At 39.0% G+C, this 22,231-nt stretch overlaps 1 protein-coding gene across 2 annotated transcripts in view; it reads left to right on the top strand.

The window, feature by feature from the left end:
- Positions 1 to 22,231, top strand: part of LOC124122006 (multiple epidermal growth factor-like domains protein 10) — a 173,190-nt gene that overhangs the window by 134,779 nt on the left and 16,180 nt on the right. The window contains exons 1-6 of one of the 2 annotated variants that reach the window (XM_048401424.1): positions 7,827 to 7,920; positions 14,280 to 14,368; positions 14,719 to 14,838; positions 17,170 to 17,409; positions 18,356 to 18,550; positions 18,741 to 18,878. The exons of the other annotated variant lie outside the window; for it this stretch is intronic. Coding sequence (XP_048257381.1) covers positions 14,305 to 14,368; positions 14,719 to 14,838; positions 17,170 to 17,409; positions 18,356 to 18,550; positions 18,741 to 18,878 — 757 coding nt within the window. The 5' untranslated portion in view covers positions 7,827 to 7,920; positions 14,280 to 14,304. Of the gene's footprint in view, positions 1 to 7,826; positions 7,921 to 14,279; positions 14,369 to 14,718; positions 14,839 to 17,169; positions 17,410 to 18,355; positions 18,551 to 18,740; positions 18,879 to 22,231 lie in introns of those variants that run through there. 2 annotated transcript variants of the gene reach the window in all.

The raw sequence follows: 22,231 nt of genomic DNA, 5'->3' as shown, positions 1-22,231 counted from the left end.
TAGAATATAGCCTAGTGATGTTTGTGAAGCATCTGTTGTGAGAATAAAAGGTTTTGTAGGGTCTGGATATGCAAGGACTGGAGCAGATGTTAAAGCTTGTTTTAGTGTAGTAAAGGCTTTTTGACAATTGTCAGTCCAAGAAAACTTTACATCTTTCTTTAGAGTTTCATAGAGAGGTGATGCTATGCCTGAGAAATTTGGAACAAATTTCCTGTAATAGCTGCAAAGACCGAGAAAGTGGCGAACATCATGGACATTCTTTGGTTGGGGAATTTGCATGACTGCTTCTATTTTAGATTTGTCCACTTCAATGCCATTTTTATTGAAGATGTGCCCTAGATACTGAACTTGTTTTGCTGCAAACTTGCATTTGCTGGGTTTGAGGGTCAAGCCTGCTTGTTTGATCTTTTCGAAAACGCATTTCAAATGTGTTAAATGTTCAGAAAATGATTTAGAGAAGACGATAATATCGTCAACATATATTAGAATATATTTCCAATTCATCTCTTTTAGGGCTTCAGAAATTGTGTTTTGGAATGCCATTGGAGCGTTTTTTAAGCCAAAAGGGAGACGATTCCATTCAAAAACACCATCGGGCGTAATGAAAGCTGATTTATGTTTTGTAGCTGCATGCAGTGGAATCTGCCAAAATCCACTAGCACAATCAAGGACACTAAAGACTTTAGCATGACTTTCACCAACTGCATCAATAACATCTTCAAACCGAATTAGGGGAAAAAATATAGGTTTGGTGACAGCATTAAGACGCCTGTAATCTACAGCAAAACGATAGGTGTTGTCTTTCTTTTTTACCATTACTACAGGAGAGTGCCATTCAGAAGAACTGGGTCGAATGATTTTGGCATCTAGCATTTCTTTAATTTGGCGTGAACATTCTTTCCTAACCTCAGCACTTTGTCTGTAAAAGGGAAGCCTAACCGGTCTAGCATCACCTGTCTCTATTTTATGTTTGTGTAGATGTGTCTTACCTAACTCAGACCAGTTTTGAGCAAAGGCAGAATGTTGTGATTTGAGAAAGGTAAGGAGTTGTTGTTTTTGGTCAAATGTGAGGTCTGATTCTGAGAGATCAAATTTGAGGTCAGGAGGCGGTGTTTGTGTGCAGGGAGGGGCTTGAAAGTTGTCTTCGTGTGACCTGGGAGTATGTGTGGATGACCTAAAGTGTTCCTGAGGTGACCTATCATTTGAGTTGGATGCCCTGTTTCTGCCCTGAGAGACTGTAGACACATTGACCTGGGGTGACCTAAAGCTGCCCTGAGGTGACCTCGTGTCAGAGTTGGGTTTATCCGGGAGAATAGAGACACTTAAAGGATCAATTTCTGATGCAATGGCAAGTACGCGTTGTGTATTCAAATGAATTTTTGAGTCGCTAGGATTTAGCAACCGCATATAAACTGCCTTTTTGGAATTGGTGACCAGACATCTACCACCTTGAATGTTAGTTCTAGAGAGTTCAGGAACTGGTTCTAAAAGGAGAACTGTGCCTGGCCTACAGCGGGAAATATGGACAGGAATGTCAACTTGACAATGAGGTGGAATGACAACTGGCTTCTTACATCTAGCATAGCCTGCACTAGTTTCTATCAATGGTACTGAGACAAGGCCTTCTTGAATGATAAGACTTTTGTCTGCTAAGGAAACAAGGGCTTTGTTTGATTCAAGAAAGTCCATGCCTAAGATAAGGGAATGATGAAGTTTTTCAAAAACGTAGCAGGGCTGAGAAAAGGTGAGATGACCTATTGTGATTTCTAAGGTAATGGAGCCTAGCACTTTGTGTGTTTCACCGCCTACGCCAACTATTTCAGACAAATCCGACAAGTGCAGATTTTGATTGGTATAACCTACCCTCTGAAGGAAGCTCATGTTCACACAGGACACACTAGCTCCTGTGTCAACAAGTGCTGTTGTCTTCGCTTGCTTCACCCTGACCAGAACAGTGTTCTTTAGCAAGGGAGCAACAAGTGAGACCAATGGTTTCTTGTGCCTGACCTCAGAGGTCTGAGAATCAGGCGCGAGTCCTCATTGTCTAGGACCTCCATTCTGTGAATGATGTGCCCTCATGCAAACTTTGGAGTGGTGTCCTACTATGTTGCAATATGTACATATAGTATTAAAGTGTGGGCAAGAAAATCGGTCTGAACAGTACATACCACATCCCCGGCACCTCTGCTGCGGACTCTGGTAGTAATTGTTCTGTGGTTGCTGTTGGTAGCCATGTTGCTGGTAGGATGGACGCCTCTGGTAGAAGTTGTTCCGGGACTGCTGTTGGTAGCCTTGTTGTGGGTAGGATGGTGGCAACAAGGGCTGCTGACTTGAAAAATGGCCTCGTCTTTGTGAAAGTCGTTGTTGAGGGTGATGTTGCCCTGGTAACGACTGGAATCGTTGTTGCTGTTGTTGTTGTTGTTGATGATGGTGTTGTTGCTGATGCTTGGCTGCTGGCACAGCTGCAACTTCAACGGTTGGGGCTTCCGATTTAGTTATTAGAGTTGCAACTAAATCAGACAGTTGTTCTACTTTGGCCGCCATGTTGACATCTGATGCCTTGGACCCTGTCTGAGACTTCTCAGCCAGCACAGCATGGTGTCGGACTTCTTCCAAGGTGGTGGGTTCTTTGTTGACAACCCACTGTCTGATGCTTTGTCGAAGTCCATTGACAGCCACTGCCACAATGACTGAAGGTGGGAGGTCCTGGTTGCGGGTGGCTTTCTGGACTCTGCAGATGAAACCAGGAATTGTCTCATCTGAAGTCTGTGCCATCTGCAAAAGGCTCACGTCGAAAGCCTTTGGCTTCCCAAACCTTGATTTGAAGGCTGCTTCCAGCAGTTTGGCGTCCCTCTTTGTTTCTTCAGCCAAGTCCTGGTGCCAGACCTTGGCCGCTGCTTCTAAATAGAATGGAAATAGGCGACATTGTTTGTCAGCATTGTAATTGAATAATGCAACAAAATCTTGAAAATCCTGCCACCAGGACGTTGCCTCTTCTTGCCCAGTGAATGGCCGGAGTTTGATATGTGGAGCTGCCATTTCACTCCAATCAGCTTCAGCAGAGGAAGATGAGATTGATGGTGGTGATGATGATGATGATGAGGAGGAGGATGCTCTTGTCACAGCCACTGATGACCTTTGGCTTGGGGCTGATGGTGTTGTCAGTGACGGTGAGGATGGTAGAGGTGAAACCTGTTTAAGCAAACTGGTCAGGATCGACCTTGGCTCGGGCCTTCGAAGCTTCTCCCTGTAGTTCTGAGGTGTGGCACCGGTCATCTAGGATTTAAGCTCCACCAATTGAAACAGAGTTAGTTTTTACACTAAAACTGATCAAAACCTAGAATGCTTTCGGGGGGAATTAGCCACGGGATCAACACACCTTCAAAGACAAACAGAGAGAGGTTCTCAGGCAAAGCAGGAATCCTTTATTAAATGTTTTCATCATCATCAAGCATATAGACATAGTCAGACAATCTCCTTCATCATCAAACACAAAGACATAATCAGACAAATAATGAAGCAGTGATACAAAAACTGTTAAGATATTCTTTGTCATATAATAGACATGCGTTAATAAACAATTGCTTGTTATGTGATCTCACTTTGAGAACAATGCATTAACTTCAGAGACGTCTCAGTACCTATTCAAGTTACAGCCTAATATAACATTGCATAAGATTACGTAACACATTTATAATTAAAATACCATTTGTAAAATAATAACAAAGTGTAAAGTGTAAGCTCAACTCATTGGATATTCATTTATATTATAGCAGTAAACATTTGATATAATGCAGACCTTATAATCAATTCACATTAAATTACTCATTGATAATTACTCATAATGTTTGGTCTATATATTTAAGGTGCTCATAAATAACATCTGAACAATGTTTACAAAAGCATTCATATGAAAGATTATAACAACACCTTTCTTGAACAATGACATGTCTAATAACTTATTTTACATTAAATACGGTACATGTGACGTCATGAACTATAGCTGATTCAGGTGTACACTCCAGAGTTAAATAGTGAACACAAGATTTAATACGGTAAATAATAATGGGACCTGCATTCAATGACTGAATACACTATACTAAATTCAGATAACAGCTATGCGCAACATGATTAAATACGGTACGTGACGTCACTGCCGAGCGCTGGTGAGTGTGCCGTTATATAACAATGAGCGGTGCCGCCTGTGCATACCGTGCTATGTGGGCCGAGCTTATACAAATCACACATGAATGAATACCGTATTTGAAACTTGAAATATATATGAATTAAAAACTGATTATTAGTGAACGTATGTTCTATTGTGAATGTTTATGAACCTTATTGGAGATTTCGCCAAAAGAGAGAAATTGCTTGTGAACTGTAGTTTAAAAATGAATATAAATACTGCTATAGGAAAGCCTGTTTCATTATAACTATTCTACAACATAAAACTACTACGTTATCTGTAGCGTCCAAATTATGCTAAAAGTATAGTATCAGAGATATTCTATACAGCGTCCATTCATCTTACCGAATGGAAATAATATGCATAAATTGGAAAACATAAATTTATCAGGCATTGCTTAATTTGCGTGCATTTATCTAGAACAAAAAGTTACGTTCAAGTATTGTAGTCTAGTGATATGCCCTCACAAAGTAGTTACCTAATGAGAAATATATTTTGGGCTACAGATAAGAATAATATACTTTGCTGTACTTGCACTGATCTGGTTTTGTATATAAAGAATATATTTGATGAATGAACATCGGATATAAGTTATATTCTTGAACCGTATTTATCAGGCATAAGAACGCAAACAAATATACATAACGTAAATTATATCGAGTAACTGGATCATGTTAATGCATATTGACGCATTTAACGTTGTTGCATTATAAAACCACTCTACTAACGATACAGCATACAATAAGGTAAATAACACGACACACATATGAATAGTGGTCCTACCGATACATGGACAAATAATTCATACATTATTATAATGCACGCTGTTCACATTAAAACATGATAATTATGAAGCATCCACGACACCTGTGATTACTAATTACAAATGTATTTGCCTAGTAGTTTTAACCCGATAAGTAAACATGTGGGATACGAACGCTGATTGTGGAATAGTAATATTTCTACATGCGACGCACGCATATAAAGTACTGTAGTTAATTTGTGTCAGTAAAACTTGAATAATATGCAGCTTAGATTCGCACGGCATTTCTAATACATAGAGTATAAGTTCATTGTTCAAGCAAGATATTCATACAAAATTAAAGACAATTTTAAAAGACAATTTTAAGCAAAGTTCAACCTAAATGCCAAAGTAACAAGTAAAAGTGACTTACCTTCAAAGACAAACAGAGAGAGGTTCTCAGGCAAAGCAGGAATGACTAACAGTCGATTTCCCCCTATATTTATACCTGAGACCTCCTTTGTTAATCTGAAGGCAAGTCTACACGAGCGTGTCCAGTTTGAAATTTGAGACTTTGGACTAATAAAGACTGGACATGTTATACAATTTTGTATGATGGGTTTGGTCTGTTAATAGCCAAAGCCCACGGTCAGTTTGGAAAGTTGCGTAATAGAAGATTATAAATGCCGATAGAATCACTCAGCTCGTGTTTGGTTTCGCGTTTTCAATTTTCTAGTTTGGTCAGTTGACGCTAAATAGCTGATAACGGTACACTGGTAAGGGCCGAACGCGCTGACCACTACTAGTTGTTATTCAACATGTAATTAAAGTCTCGCCGGCCGACCTGATTGTGGCGGCGTAAATCTGAAGTGCCAGATGTTGTTATGCAATTTCTTATCGCTAGTATGTACCAACAGGTCTTAAATGGTTAACCGACAACTTATGAATTGAAGCCGAATTTCACAAAAAGTTGAATAAAATATAGCAATTTTAGCACTGTTACATAAGCGTCAACGCCAGAGAACGAAACGCAAAATAGTGATGAAAATTAAATCAGTGTATCACTGAAAATCAGTGATGCCAACAGGTGTTGGCGAAAAGGGTACGCACGTCATGCTCAATGCGGCAAAATCCTTTGATTCTCTGGCTTATGACAGTAATGTTGTTTTAGTATGGGTTATTCTGAATTCTGAACTGCCGGCCCTCGGAAAACGAAATGTGAACATGACATGCTTTATTATTTCACTGTGAAGACTGAATGATATGAAACATGTGACATATGAAACATGTAACAAATGAAATGTGTGAAACTTGAAATGTGTTCACCTGTTAAGGTCTGCTTTACGGGAATGAATCCCTCCACCCACTTTACGTTATGTTTATTCATCAATCATGATAGCTACGTGCTGCCGACATTTCAGGATTTTAAATATGTGAGCTCCTGTGCTGTACGTATCTGCTTGAGCATTACAGGGTGCTTCGCTGCATTGTCATAGTGCTTTAAGAAAAGATGTCATGGACCACCCTTACAGGTAACACATTGTCATAGTGCTTGAAGAAAAGATGTCATGGACCACCCTTACATGTACAGGTAACAAATTGTCATAGTGCTTTAAGAAAAGATGTCATGGACCACCCTTACAGGTAACAAATTGTCAAAGTGATTTAGAAAAAATGTCATGGACTACCCTTACAGGTAACACATTGTCATAGTGCTTTAAGAAAAGATTTCATGGACCACCCTTACAGGTAACACATTGTCATAGTGCTTTAAGAAAAAATGTCACTGACCACCCTTACAGGTAACACATTTTCATAGTGCTTTAAGAAAAGATGTCATTGACCACCCTTACAGGTAACAAATTGGCATAGTGATTTAAGAAAAGATGTCATGGACCACCCTTACAGGTAACAAATTGGCATAGTGATTTAAGAAATATGTCCTGGATCACCCTTAATACAGGTAACAAAAGGAAAAGTGTATGATACCTGAAGCTCAGTAAAAGGGATGGGCACCGTAGGAAACAATGTCAACAGATGAATTATGTACCAACATTTAATTGAACCAGCAATGATGCGGCAAAGTTTTTATCCTGTATCACCAAAGAGCGAAAGATGACAAAATAGTGGTTGGTTGTCGTTTGAAAGTGTTTGCATTGTGTGTCTATTTCACTATATGGCTACAAATTATGATGGCTAAGAACACAGGGTTATGCATACAACACATGACAATCTGTCTGATGATAACAGACACAAATGCACCATGTATGAGTTAGTATAGGCAGGATATCGTAGGGGAAACAGTGTATAAATGTTTCAGGATTTAATCAGGGATTGTGAACAAAGCAACTACATTCCTGACTATATAACACAAACACCATTCTACGTTTTACTTTGCAGAAAGTGATAACGATGATGTTTTACACTATATTACGTTTATAAGTGTCTAACAACAAGCATGTGTAACTTTGGTAAGACAACTTAACTGAACGTGATTGGTAGATACACTAGAGACTAGCAGATGACCTGATTTTATTAACTTTTGCACTTGCAGAATCCCTCACACATCATTTGCCTCCAGTCCTTATCCTAATGACATCCACACGTCTATATTCCCGTGTGTTGAGGTTGACAATGTATATTCACTATTCTGTAATACATTAGTCCTCCCATAACCACTGTGTGTCATTGCTATGTTCGTTAAAGTGTGTTTATATTTTTAGGTATTAATGGCGTGCACTGCGTGCCAAAACATACTTCGGTGAGAGAGAGGTGTTTATATAGGTTGAACCTGTTCACTAATCCCATTCCTTTTTCTTGGAAATACATATTGTTTAAATCATATTTTGTTTTGTGTAACGCTGTGTTAATACTTCACATCCGGTCATAAGGGTATGATGACATGTATATACTTGTGGCTGTATTTTCTTCCTGCTTGTAAGTTTCTATTATTTAGCTGCGCTCTACTCTATCACAGAAAGATACATGGAAGGTAAGGCATTGATTACAGTCTGAGCTTTGGTATGTGATAGCTTTTGAAGGCAGGTATATGGTAAACGTACAGAACAAAATAGTTAAGAAGAAAACACATCTACCAGTGAAACAACTGGGTTTTTTCTGTGACCGCCGTTGTATCTTTCAGTTGCAAGGCTTATTATGCAAGCTCTACGATTAACTGGAGCATGACCATGTACCAGTGTCTGTCTATACACATATATCTCCTTGTGAGATCGCTCAGTATACCATATGAGGAAATGCATAAAATTGTAGTTGTGTTGATAATTCTTCCCCGCCCTGAAGTATGCTGTTGTTGCTTCAACTGTTTAAGAGGTCGCCTTCTGCATTAGCAATTTCGGCTGACCTGTCATTCTTTGGGACTCGTGTGTGTGAGTAGGGTACACATATCTATTGTGAGTCTGGTATTCACATAATTTCTATTTTTGTATTGATATGATTTTTTTTTTCGTATATTGATATCATTTCATTTTTATCTTTGGCTGCTCTGTTTATATACGTTCGAGTAGCTGTCCATCTCTCAGAAATAGAGTTAGTTTGGCCTTCACTATTGCATCTCTTGGATTTAGGAGATCAACGACAGATAGCGGATCTAACTGCAATTCTTGTTTTAACCAAGCCCGGGCTGGGGCGTGGTCTTGACATGCTTATAACATGTGAGCAATGGATTCAGCCTGATTGCAAGATGGACAAACCTTGTCATAGTGCTATTTGTGACCGAGTCTGCGTGAGATGGCAATTTCAACGGTCCTTTCGTTTAAGTATGAGTTTGGCTTTCAGTGGATCTTGGGTTGAATTTTGTATAGCAATCTGCCGATCTTACTTGCGTCCCACTGGGCTTGCCATCTTTGGGCTTTGGGGCTTTGATTTTGCTTTTTATCTCTAGTATACTAAAGGGAACAGGCTGTATCTCCGCTTTGTCTAGAGCTAGCTTCGCCAGTGTGTCTGCTTTTTCATTTTCATGAATATCTATGTGAGAGGGGATCCAACACAGCTCCACCTGTTGCCCTTGGTCCGATAGTTTTGTAGATTCGTAAAGAATATTATTGACTAGGTTTGGCCTTGAGTTTGAGTTTCTGCCGCTGAAAGCTTGAAGTGTACTAAGCGAGTCTGATAGAACGACTGCCTTTGCTTCCGGTAGTTCCGGTATGAGTTTGAATGCATGAATAATTGCCTCCAAATCAGCAGTGAATACTGACTGCCAGTATACGGGAAAGGTTAATTGTAGCACAAAACCCGTGCTCCTGGGTTTCACCAAAGTGGTGAATGTCTAAGACCTGCATCACTTCAGGCTTTCCTCCCACATCAAGCTGACACGGAATAGCATATAAACATGTTGGTTTATTTGAAATTTCAAGCCACTCAGTAACCGAAACGAAACTTACAAATCATGTGCGTGAAATGTTGATGCTATTCTTTTCCAGCAATAAGAGATACTACAAAATCGTCTTGTTATTCCTAGACTTAGTCACGTTACGTAATGCAGATAACCCATGCCATTGTTTATTCATTTTTTTAAAAAGAGCTAAAATTGTTTAGGGGAAATATATATCTCATTTCACTAAAGTTAACCGGTCTATATTTTTTAAGAATAAACTATTGCGCATTGAGCGATTTTCTCCTTTTGTTATAGGCGTAGTAGAGAGCTTTATCACGTACTGACCTTGCAATGCTGTACATCGTATCTTATTCAAGCTGTATCACTGAGACTAAGTGATTATCTCCCTTATCCGAACAGCTCTAATGCGCACTACCTTTACAATGTATCGTATGTTATTCAGGGAGCCATCAAGAAAGTTCCAGGGAGGAATTTAGCCTGTAAAGCGCACTCAATCTTTCAACTTCACACTGCTATTGCAAGTTATTGTGTAACACGATTAAATACCAGGCTCCTCTAAAGTATGACTTTGTTCAATAAACAACACTTGTAAAACAACGAGTTTGATATGCGGAATTTGTAAGTAGTTGTCTTCATAATCATGTATGGCACTTGCTGTGCATAGTTGAGCACGGTATTGTTTCTAGTAGATCACTGTATGTAACTTCTGGCAGAGATTATGTTCCCGTATACGTTCTTTGCTTCTGGATACATAGTAAATCAACAGGGTGGTCTGTAGTTTGCAATTATCTTCCCCCAAAATAACATGGTTGCATGATACATGTATATGCATGATGTTTGTGTGGAACATAGTTACATTCTTCTAAACATACTTCAAATCTAAACCGGAAGTAATCACAACACAAACCCAGTTAACCAAACGGAACCGTCCAGAGTGAATGAGGGAGTTGGGTTTTGAATAGTATTCCGTGTCAGCTTGACGTTGGAGGAAAGCCCGAAGTGATGCAGGTCTTAGACATTCATCACTTTGGTGAAACCCACGAGCACGGGTTTGGTGCTGACAACAAAATCGGGGCGAATCGGGATTCAAACACACTGTCATAGGTTTCTGGCGTGCCCAGGGGAAATATTTTGCCTTATTGTACTCTTTAAGGGACACGCAAGAAAGAAATGAAGTGCATCTTCCGTGTGATAGCCACAACAACATCTCGGGCTGTCGAATATAAATCTCGCAAATGTGTCGGCGTCCAGCCAAGCCTGCGACGGGACAAAATCTTGAAAAATAATTTACATCAAAGCATATACCGTTCTCGTCATTGCTTTTTATCAAACTTTTAAAACTTTATAAGTTACTGGCATTGGTGTATTCAATAGGTAGTGAGTTCCAAATATTAGCTGTATTTGGAGTACATCATTTGACATAGTTATTTGTTTTACACTTTATGTTTTGCAGCTGTGAGTAGTTTCTCAAATTATAATCACTTGCATCCGGCACTATCTGAAATTTAGGATGAGAGATAATCCAGTACTAGATTGTTAACCATTTTATAAATGATATTTAACTTGTGAAAATGTCTTCTTTCTTCTAATGACGTAAGATTTGTTTCTGTATAAAGTTAACCGTGACTAGTGCAACGAACAGCCCCACAAATAGTTCTGAGTGCATCTACATTCAGTTTTACAAGTAGTAACGCCTGTTCTTTAGTGCAGTTGTCCCATATGTGGCAACAATAATCAAATATCGGTAATATGAAAGAGTTCTACATACTTTCCAGTGTTTTTTTCTATTTAAATGATACTTGAAACTCCTGAGACAGTGAATCATTGGACTGAATTTCTTAACTAGGCTATCAATGTGATTCAATCTTCTTGGGGAATATGTCGTTTAGGAAGATTAAAATAAGAAGCGGTTCTAAAACTGACCCTTGTGGAACTCCGGTCGTAACTGGTCCTAAGTCTGAACTATGCCCCTTGATAACAACCCGCTGACATTTATTTTTTAGATAGCTTTCAAACCATCTCAATAATTTCCCTTCAACACCATAGGATTTGAGTTTATGGATAATGCCTTTATGCCAAACATTATGAAAGGCCTTACTAATGCCACGAAAGACTGCTCTGATTTCTTTGCCTTTATCCAATTCTCTGGCAATAAAATCATTTAAGTAAATCAGCTGCTTAGCGGTAGAATCTCCTTGCATGAAACATGATTGAAGATTTGTACGCAAATTATTATCTCTAAAGTTATTTAAAACCATATTTAAAAACGCATTTTCGAATATCTTAGCCACACTACACGTGAGAGCTATAGGTCTATAATTACCACATTCATTAATATTAACTTTCTTATGAGTAGCTACTACGGAAGCTTCTTTCCAACTTACCGGAAAAGTAGACTTGTGCAGGGATACATTAAACAGTTTAGCAAGTGGATCTGATATGGCTGAAGCACTTAATTTCGATCATCTATTGCCGATACCGTCGGGCCCTGTTGCTCTAGTTACAGACAGAACATCTTGAACTTCCTTGAAGTTTTGTACTTGTTAGTAGAAAGCGATTCCTCTGAAAGCTGTATATCAGGGATAATTTGATTTGATTAAACAGATGCCTGGCCAGAGAAATAATTGTTCATCACATTTGCAATATCTCTTGTATCATGATATAGTATATCGTGGTAATTAACGGGAGGACATTTTGTATTGCTGGTGCCCCTTAAATAGTTTTTAACTAGCCACCACCATACTTTTTCACCGTACGCATCATTAATGTTACTATCAATCTTAAGTACATAATATAATTTCTCTTTGCAGTGTGAACAACATGATTTCTTATTTGACGAAAATTAGTCCAGTCAGAATCTAAGTTTTTAACAACGTTGCGAATTCTGTTACGTTTCCTTATCGGTCGACGTATCTCACTTGTGATCAATAGTGGATCGTTAGGTCTAATTGTTACACATTTGTTAGGAATATGATAATTACATACATGTACGGCAATCATTGTCCGGGTAAAACATTCTGCCATAACGTCAGCATTTCTGGATGATAACAAATCACCCCACTTTGTCTCAGTTAAGCTATAAATAAATTCTTCATTATCAGCCATGTTGTAATTGTAGATCTTTCTTTTAAAATTAGCATTACTAGGTATGTTTTCCTTAATTTTTACGAATATAGGACAATGATCACTGCACACAGGATCGGATACACACGAACTCCACACACTGTCTAATTAGTTACGAACAATAAATAAATCAAAGTTCTGGAGGTAGGTGTAATCCTGGTGGGCTCAGTTATAATTTGGGTCAACCCATATATTGCTTGTGAGTGATTTTTTTTGTTCTTACTTTCTATAAGATTATCTAGATTAAAGTCCCCAGCTATAATAGTTAGTATATTCCAATCTGTTGTGTTATATTATGACTGATCTATCTACAGAGAGAAAGAATGTCACAACAATCACAGACAAAACATGACAAACACAAAATGAACTTTCAAAACATAAACAAAATCTGTATATATACATCAACCGAGTGTCGGTTGAAGAATCATATAACTGAACAAAATAAAAATGAAAAAGACGATTAATTGGGATTAAATGGGAGCATTGTTGGCTTCGACTCTGGACACTGCCTCTTGATATCAATGTCCGACTCGGGTGTAGTCACCTCGGAGCGAATGCGCTTACCCGATGATGGTGTTTTCTCCATACGAGATATCAATGTCCGACTCGGGTGTAGTCACCTCGGAGCGAATGCGCTTACCCGATCGCAATGATGATGTTTTCTCCATACGAGATATCAATGTCCGACTCGGGTGTAGTCACCTCGGAGCGAATGCGCTTACCTGATGATGGTGTTTTCTCCATACGAGATATCAATGTCCGACTCGGGTGTAGTCACCTCGGAGCGAATGCGCTTACCCGATGATGGTGTTTTCTCCATACGACCCCGCCGTGATATTGCTGGAATATTGCTAAAAGCGGCGTAAAACCATACTCACTCACTCACTCACTCATCATACGAGATATCAATGTCCGACTCGGGTGTAGTCACCTCGGAGCGAATGCGCTTACCCGATCGCGATGATGGTGTTTTCTCCATACGAGATATCAATGTCCGACTCGGGTGTAGTCACCTCGGAGCGAATGCGCTTACCTGATGATGGTGTTTTCTCCATACAAGATATCAATGTCCGACTCGGGTGTAGTCACCTCGGGGCGAATGCGCCTACCCGATGATGGTGTTTTCTCCATACGAGATATCAATGTCCGACTCGGGTGTAGTCACCTCGGAGCGAATGCGCTTACCCGATCGCGATGATGGTGTTTTCTCCATACGAGATATCAATGTCCGACTCGGGTGTAGTCACCTCGGAGCGAATGCGCTTACCTGATGATGGTGTTTTCTCCATACGAAGGACACAAGAGGGTTTATAACTGTCTAGTAAATTAATAGTTTGTTGGTGTTTTTTCTTCCGAGCTCATAGAATATCAGTGAAAACGGGTGACGTTGGCACTCGTGTTACCCGAGGCAATATTTCACTGGCTGGATTTTCAGATACAATCGGCCAAATATCTCACAGTTTGATAGCGATCCTTTCATAAGATATTCTTTGTCGGTATATGATATTGATTAAGTTTACATACCGCACATATTTGGTCGCAAAAGTCGCATTTTCCACCAATCTTAGAAAATTTACACCAATTCATGAGAGATGATAACAATGCGTCCATGCATCGTGATGTCACTTCCTGCAACAATTTCACTGCTGTTTGAATCATTGGGCAAATAACAAACCTTGACCAGTCAATGTTTAACACCATTGGATTCACAATTGCAAACTTCACACCATATGACGTCTTTGATTCAGTCATTTATTTATTTATTCCCCAAATGCATACAAAAGTAGCATAAATATTATCTTGAGCTTCTCACTGCCATTGACGTACTTCAATGACCAGTTTAATTACAGTTTTGTGCCATTATTTTGTTCCAGCCATCAGGGACCAGCTTGTTGCACTATGAAAGGCTTCTTTACCATACTGCTGACAGTGCTTGCTGCTGTTGCGACTGTCATCGGTGAACGTATGAGTAAACTTTAACATGTCATTGAACATTTTTGTGTAGTAGTATATAATCTACGTTTCTCGAGATAGCATTTCATTGCATTGACCTCGACTCTTTGCTTTATAGTTCAGAATCCAATGTCATGCAATACACTTCCTGGAATAAGAGAACAGGTTTTAGCTGGCAATGCTGCAGCGTTTTTAGAATGACTCATTCTTTAATTTGAAGTTTAAATATATCAAATGATGTCTTTTATAATTCAGACGTAACTCTGCAATGTTTAGAATATAGATTAAATCAAAATATTTCCCCCGCACTGGTAAGGTAGGGCAAAAGGAATAGATGTTTGCTTGTTGACTATCCAACAGGCGGAGAGTGTCACTGTAACACCACGAGTGCCTGCACCGTGTTCCCCTCCACTCCCTGTAGCCAGGTCGGCAGTCCGGACAGATGTCTGGAGGGATGGTTCGGCCAATACTGTCAGAAACGTGAGTAGATTATGTTCAACACAGGTTGAGATTCAATTATATTACGCCAGCAGATACAAGTATAAAGCGAACAAATAAAAATCCGCTTTTAAAGAGAAATAATTACTGTACATCTTGAAATTAACGCGAGCGTGAATTAAATGCGAAAAATGCGAGTGGTCTTTGCTCGCATTAATTAACTTCGCATTTATGTCTCCAAAATGACTGTCAACAATGAGACGGCCTCACTGCACACTTTGGCTAGCGGAAATACCAACTTGAATAATAACACAAACACTGTTCACTGAGCAGCAGTTGTAACAACTTTGTCATTCAAACAATAGGAATTACATAATGGGCATCCGGTGAGTTATCACTGCTGGGATCAAGAGTTCTGCCAACTCGTGACACTTTCTCCGTATACCAATCAGTGAAATATGTAGCCTTGAAGAATTCAACGAAATAATACTTCCTCGAAAAACGATTCGGAGACAACGTTTGAAGACAACAACAGAGCATCTTGCATGTAGGGTCACGTGTTATCTTGTGCTTACGTTATTGTTCACTGAGCGATTTACCCAAACGAAAAGACGAAAGCTTGGCTCACGTATTTCAATCCAATCAGTACACCCGTGTCTTTAGAAAACTGACTGGTTCAATTTAGTCACAAATCCAGTGTTTTAATCAGTTTAGTCTGAAATCCAGTATGTAACAGGGACAAACAACGTGGGTTGTTTTGTCAATGTTGAGCCATATTGTTTGTTGGATGGTTGGCACCAGTGATAATGATATAAATGACGATGTTCAGATACAGATTATATATATTATGACAAGTATTGTTATACAAACATAGCTGCAGGCGTTCGATTCTACACAACAAACTATGCACATGATTATATAGTTTAGTTGTCCCAAACTCACAACACCCGGATGAAAATAATAAAAGTCAGCAGACCAGTAATATTGACTGAAACTTATTAGGAAAGAAGACAAGGCGTACACAGATCCCTTCCGCTCTAGCGGTATATGAACCTATAGGATCAAGTATTTGTTTGTTGTTTAGCGCCGCACTCAGCAAAAGTCCAGCTATATGACGGCTGTCTGTAAATAGTCGAATCCAAACCAGACAATCAAGTGATTAACGTCACGAACATCGATCTACTCAATTGGATAAAGATGACATGCATCAACCATGTTAGTCGCCTCTCACGAGAAGCATGGGTTGCTGAAGACAACCTGGATCTTCACGGATGGGATCATATATAGAAAGAGGAAGATAAAAAGGGTAAAAGACAACATACGCCGACTCTTCTCAACAATAGCCGCTTTTGACTAACACGTACCTATATGTTTTCCTCGTGCCCAAGAATGTTTCTGGTGTGGCTGGATATCACATTACTGCAGTACGATATCACAAAACGATGCAGGTCGTGATCTTTTCGATGCATCGGCATGTTGATATAAGACGTAGAAAGCAATCTCTTCCGAGTCCAAAAATAGATTCATTTTGATAATTATGTAAAAAAATATCTCTGTAAAATACATATCGACAAAAGTGCTTATTCAATGTTCGTATTGTCTCCAGAAATATAAAAACCTGTCTTCTTCGGGTTGACTAGTATGGATAATGAGTAATGAGGGTGAACTGAATCTTGTTCTCTTTTCTAAATAGCATTATCTTAATTTAACATAAAAAACTGGGTCCCACAGGAGATATTGCTTGTATTAGATCAAGCGATATCTACACTGTAGACAATGCTTTGCAGACCATTGTGACGTCACTGGTTACCATGACGTAACAATCAAATGACATCACTAATGGCTCTGATACTGAAGCTGTATAGCAGTACCTTATACACTGAAGACACTACTAATTACTGTCTACAAATTGAAAAAGTTGGAAGAATGATGTTGGATGATAAATAAAATCTCACCCTCGTGTCTTTTGATATCAAATATATCAACACTCGTTGATAAAAGTGGCAAAATCCTCGGCAAGCCTCGGAATGTTTCCACTTTTATCAACTCGTGTTGATATATTTGATATCAAAAGACACTCGGGTGAGATTCTCTATATAATTTAGTAAATCAAGAAACATATGGCAAGAAACATACAGTCCACGTAACAGGGAACTGTCAAAATTGGGATGAATATAAACACGTGGATAAATAGATCGGTGCATGTTAGAAAAGAAAAAGGTTTTCAAAATTCCATACAGTTTTTGGTCTACACCTGTGAGGATACGTTTAGAAACTGTTATAAATACTCCCACGGTCACAAACTAACAGCGATACACACGATAGCATCGCTCTATATCACCTCTTAATTTGTTGCCTCTTCTTTTCGAACAGAAAATGTGGCCTTGAGGAGATCGGCCGTCCAGAGTTCTACATACACGGACATAACTTATGTTGTCCGTAATTTCACAGCAGACCTTGGGGTAGATGGCATAGCTACCACATTCGTCAATAGTAAGCCACTGACATGTGCACACACAGCCATGGGAGACCAACGCCCATCATGGACAGTGTCATTGAACACATCCAGCTCAGACAGGATACAACACATCCGACTCTATCTACGTGATGAAAGTGAGTGCAATATGTGCATTTTTGTGTCTGCGAAACATGTTCACAGTATTTATCGTTGCATTAAATATTAACATGGATTTTACCATCCTAAACTAGGACAAATTATTTGCAAGACGCATATGTGGGAGTGTGTGTGCACGGGAGGGCTAGTCGTCTGAGAAGCCGAACATTGCTGTGCAGAAGGGTTGGTCTGATAAGGTTTCTACGTTTGTCATCACCATACCGTTTCCGTTGTAAATGTCTAAACTGGCATCACTGCGTTTTTTCCTTTGACATAAAGTTGACGCGCAGTGATACAACAGAAAAAAACTGTCCTAAGCATCTCACTGAACATTTATCAAGAGATACATGTAGTACTTTCAGAACACGAGACGCGTACGTTTCGTTTGTATTTCATTCATTGTATGAATAGGGTTGATTAAGTTATGGTTTGTTTAGCGCAGTGGTGAATTATAGCGTACTTGTTTCATACATGAAAATATAGGAAGAATCAAATCATCATTAGATATCCTGTTTTTCATGTGATGTCACACAAATAATACACTCAATTGAACAGTTGCCAGGAGAGAGGTTGGATATATATAGTCATTGTTTTGTTATCATTTTGGTATAAGGGAAAACCCGTTTAAAATTCGCTCATTGATGTAGAACTCTATTGGACACGCAGTTCATGAGATGTCATAAATCGACATGGAGTACCACATAATAGACAGGTCTTTTATACGTCCACCTGATGTAATGTGATAGGAATGCTGGCACATAATTCATTATTCATTCGTAATTTGATCTAAATTAAAAACATAACCAGTTTTTGGAAGAAATAAGAACAGTGACACATGCTACTTAAAATTTTCATGAGTGGCGCAATTGGTCATCAACTGAACATGATCCTCATACAGCTGATGCCAATGCATACAATGGATTATACAAATACAATTGTACACAGAATACCTATACATAATTCGAAACAACGGCATGGAGGTGCTTGTGGGTAGCCAGATGTGCTACAACTGGTCGTCAACTGAACATCCTCCTCCTATAGCTAACGTCACCTGCCGTCAGCCACTGACAGGCAACAACGTCACTATACGGATACCAGCTTCCAGCAGCTTTCTTACATTGTGTGAGGTACAAGTATTCGGTAAGTATTGGCTTTTTCAACTTATTCTTAAGCTTGCACAACCAGCTTCATGATTTGTGCTTTTATGACGTTACCCTTTGATAATTGTACTGACACAGCAGCGATACAAGACGTCAAAATTTGATGTTGATAGACAGCAATAGTTTGTCTCTTAGCAAGGTTTGTTGTTGGTAACCTTTCATCAATTCAGTTTGCAGTGACGGCTGGTTTGGTACCAATTGTGACAAACAGTGTCGGTGTCTAAAGAAGACAGAAGTCTGTGACAAAATCACAGGACAGTGTCTTGGTGGTTGTGCTCCTGGGTACAGTGGCATGGATTGCCAGATAAGTAAGGAAGGAGTTTTCAACGTTTATGGGAAAATATTCCAGATTTTATGTTCAAGTTTTCACACGTTAAATGAAAATAATGTATACGAATATTCAAATCATTTGGGTGAAAAAAGGAGTTTCATTTTTAATCGCTCAAATGTTCATGCTGTAAAATATTGTTTACACTTGCTAACATATGTTGGTTGGTTGTTTTGTTGTTTAACGCCGCACTCAGCAATATTCCAGCTATATGACGGCGGTCTGTAAGTAATCGAGTCTGAACCAGACAATCCAGTGATTAATATCATGAGCATCGATCCACGCAATTGGGATCGATGACATGTATCAGCCAAGTCAGCGAGCCTGACCACCCGATCCCGTTAGTCGCCTTTTACGACAAGCATAGTCACCTTTTACGGCAAGCATGGGTTGCTGAAGACCAATTTTACCCCGGAATCTTCACGGATGCTAAATTATGTACACACTTAACGAGTGTATGCTGTTTCTGTAAAACGTGGTGGACGTAAATGTTGTGTAGATTGATGTTTTGTTTGTTTGACGTTTAACGCCACGATCAGCAATATTCCAGCTACATGACGTCGGTCTGTAAATAACCAAGTCTGGACCAGACAGTCCAGTTATTGATATTAGGAACATCGATCCACGCATAAGATTGATATTTAAATTAACAGTTGATAATATTATTTTAACAACACCTTAAACATTTTGTTTTTATTGAGTACATGATACGACATTAAATATAAAAACTGCGTCAAATTGTGAGATCACACTACTTACGTTGGAGTATGTCCTTGACTATATCATCCACATATAACTTAGGTATGCCTCAGCATTTCGTTGCTCTATTTGGTTACGAAGTGCGCTGTTGCAGTGTGTCTTAGTCTTGTGAGAGGAACATTGATGTTTTCAGAGTTCCCGAGACTGCAGCAACCTTTTTCGGTAGAATATCTGTTAGATAGTACATAACCATATCAGGAGTAGACAAAGTTTACGTTTCTTTTTATGCCAAACTAAGAGTTCCCAGGTAACTGTACAATACAATAAATGTCTGGGGGCATACTTACATGTCGGTAGACCAGTTACAATGTCAATGGTAATTGTTCTAATTTCTTGCACAGTAGCATATATCTATGCTGAGCAAACTTCAAAAGAAATGTTTGGGCCGAGACATTAAGCCAATGCCGACTCTGTTGCAAAACGAATATATTTTTCAACGTTGTTCTTTACTTACATGCAGCAGAATCTCTGCACTTGAACACAACAGACGTAATTCAAAATTAGACCTGTGAAGATCCGGGGTAGAATAGGTCTTCAGCAACCCATGCTTGCCGTAAAAGGCAGCTATGCTTGTCGTTAGAGGCGACTAACGGAATCGGTTGGTCAGGCTCACTGACATGTCAATCACTGGATTGTCTGCTCCAGACTCAGTTATTTACAGACCGCCATCATATAGCTGGAGTGCGGCGTTAAACAACAGACAACAACAATTCAAAATTATAATATCGTTTTTATTATCGTGGCGGGAGTACTGCTGTGTGAAGTCGGGCAATAAATACTAAGTGTTACTTTTTTGCAAATCGTGTGAATGGGAGTGCTACCGGTTGGGCAGGACATGCTTACCATTTTCTTGAATATGGGCTTTTCCCCATCACGGAATACAATACGATAGTTTTCTAACGCTGTAAAGTTTGATGATAAAGTGCGATTAGTTGATGGATTGTTGAGTGATCAGGTTGAAACCCCGACTGATCGTTATACAACAAGAGGTAACTATACAAATGTTTTAACATTTCTTAAATAATGTCATGATGTTGTTGTTTTTTCTCTTTAACTGAAATATCTTTGCCTGTAAAGACATATTGAATACAATTCTTCAACGAAAAATATGCAATTTTCTCAAATACTTTATGACAAATTTTTTCCGGTCCGGAGGCTTTGTTCAGAAACATTTTATTATGTTTGTCCTTAATCTTGTTTTATACTATTATATTTGTTATTTCATGTACACTATGAAGGTACATATGTCTGACCATCTTAATAAGTCCCAATTAATCTTGAATTCGAATTTGGGAGCATTTTCTGAAGTAATAAGGCTAAGCAAAATTTGCAAAAAGAAATCGATGGAGATATTTCAAATTGTTTCAACTGAAGAACTCTTGATAGTGATTAGCCAAAATTAGAATGCTATAATTGGGCATCTTATTCCAATAGATACCCCACAATTCACACAAAAACCTTGCATGTGACTACATCGAAATATCAATAGCCTACGTATCGATGCATATAACAATAGCTGCCCATTAGAACTGTATACGTTCGATATCAGAACAGTGTTAGATGTCAGCCACTGGAACACTAGTACTAAACAAGCACTTTTTTGCAACATTTCTATTTCAGAACATGCACAATTAAGTAAAACATACACCAACCACTATGCTGCAAAGTTGAGCAGTCCCTCGTGTGGTTCAATGCCAACTCGTCTTCACCTTAAATACGGCGGCATTCAGCCACACCCCAGCGTGGTTTCGTTGACCGTGGGGTTGTGCCACCTGGCCATTTTCACCAGTAAATCATCAGGCTAATGGTGAACATATTACAAAGGGGTTGTCAAACAACTGGTTTGTGTTTGACAGACAAGGACATTGAAGAGTACGGAAGTATGTGAAGAGCAGCCTGGTCGAAGTTCGGGGTGGAGAGACAGTCATTCTGAATATGTAGTAATATTACTTAGGAGTAATGTCATAAGTTCAACTTCAAAATAAACAAAAACATGAATTTAATAATGTGTTATTACTCGCTCATGATGAGATAATCTTTTTAATGACAATAAGCTGATATTATACGGTGTTTAAAAACCAAAGCGCGTGCTTATTTACTGCCGTAACAAGTTTCGCAAACAAATATTGAAACTCTTCACATCCCTGGGACCATTCAACGACATTGTGTGTGGAGATGCCAGATCACTGAGAGAAGCTTATGCACACACGATGACCCCAGCAACCCTGTTGCTAGACTGACATCACATGGCAGTGTTTCGCGGGTGTGGCTTGCAACAAAATGTCACAAATTACGTCAATGGGTATTGTGAAGTGACTTTAAACTTTTTGGTGCGTGACCCTGTTCTATCGTAGCGCAACAACATCAGTAAGTCTATGTAAAAAAACAACAACAATAAAACAGCTTTAACGGCAAGTAATTCCATATTTGAGAAATAAATTAGATCAGGATTATTTATCACTGTCACTAGTCCTGCAACCACAACAATGGAAAGTGTTACATTCATGCAATATGTGCAACATGTTGCTTTGAAATAAAATTAATATCTATGAAAAGTTATTTCATCACGCTTTT

Source organism: Haliotis rufescens, unplaced genomic scaffold (genome assembly GCF_023055435.1).
Source record: "Haliotis rufescens isolate VD_foot unplaced genomic scaffold, xgHalRufe1.0.p SCAF_22, whole genome shotgun sequence".
In the NCBI taxonomy this organism is placed as follows: domain Eukaryota; kingdom Metazoa; phylum Mollusca; class Gastropoda; order Lepetellida; family Haliotidae; genus Haliotis; species Haliotis rufescens.
This window is presented reverse-complemented; position numbering and strand designations above follow the sequence as displayed.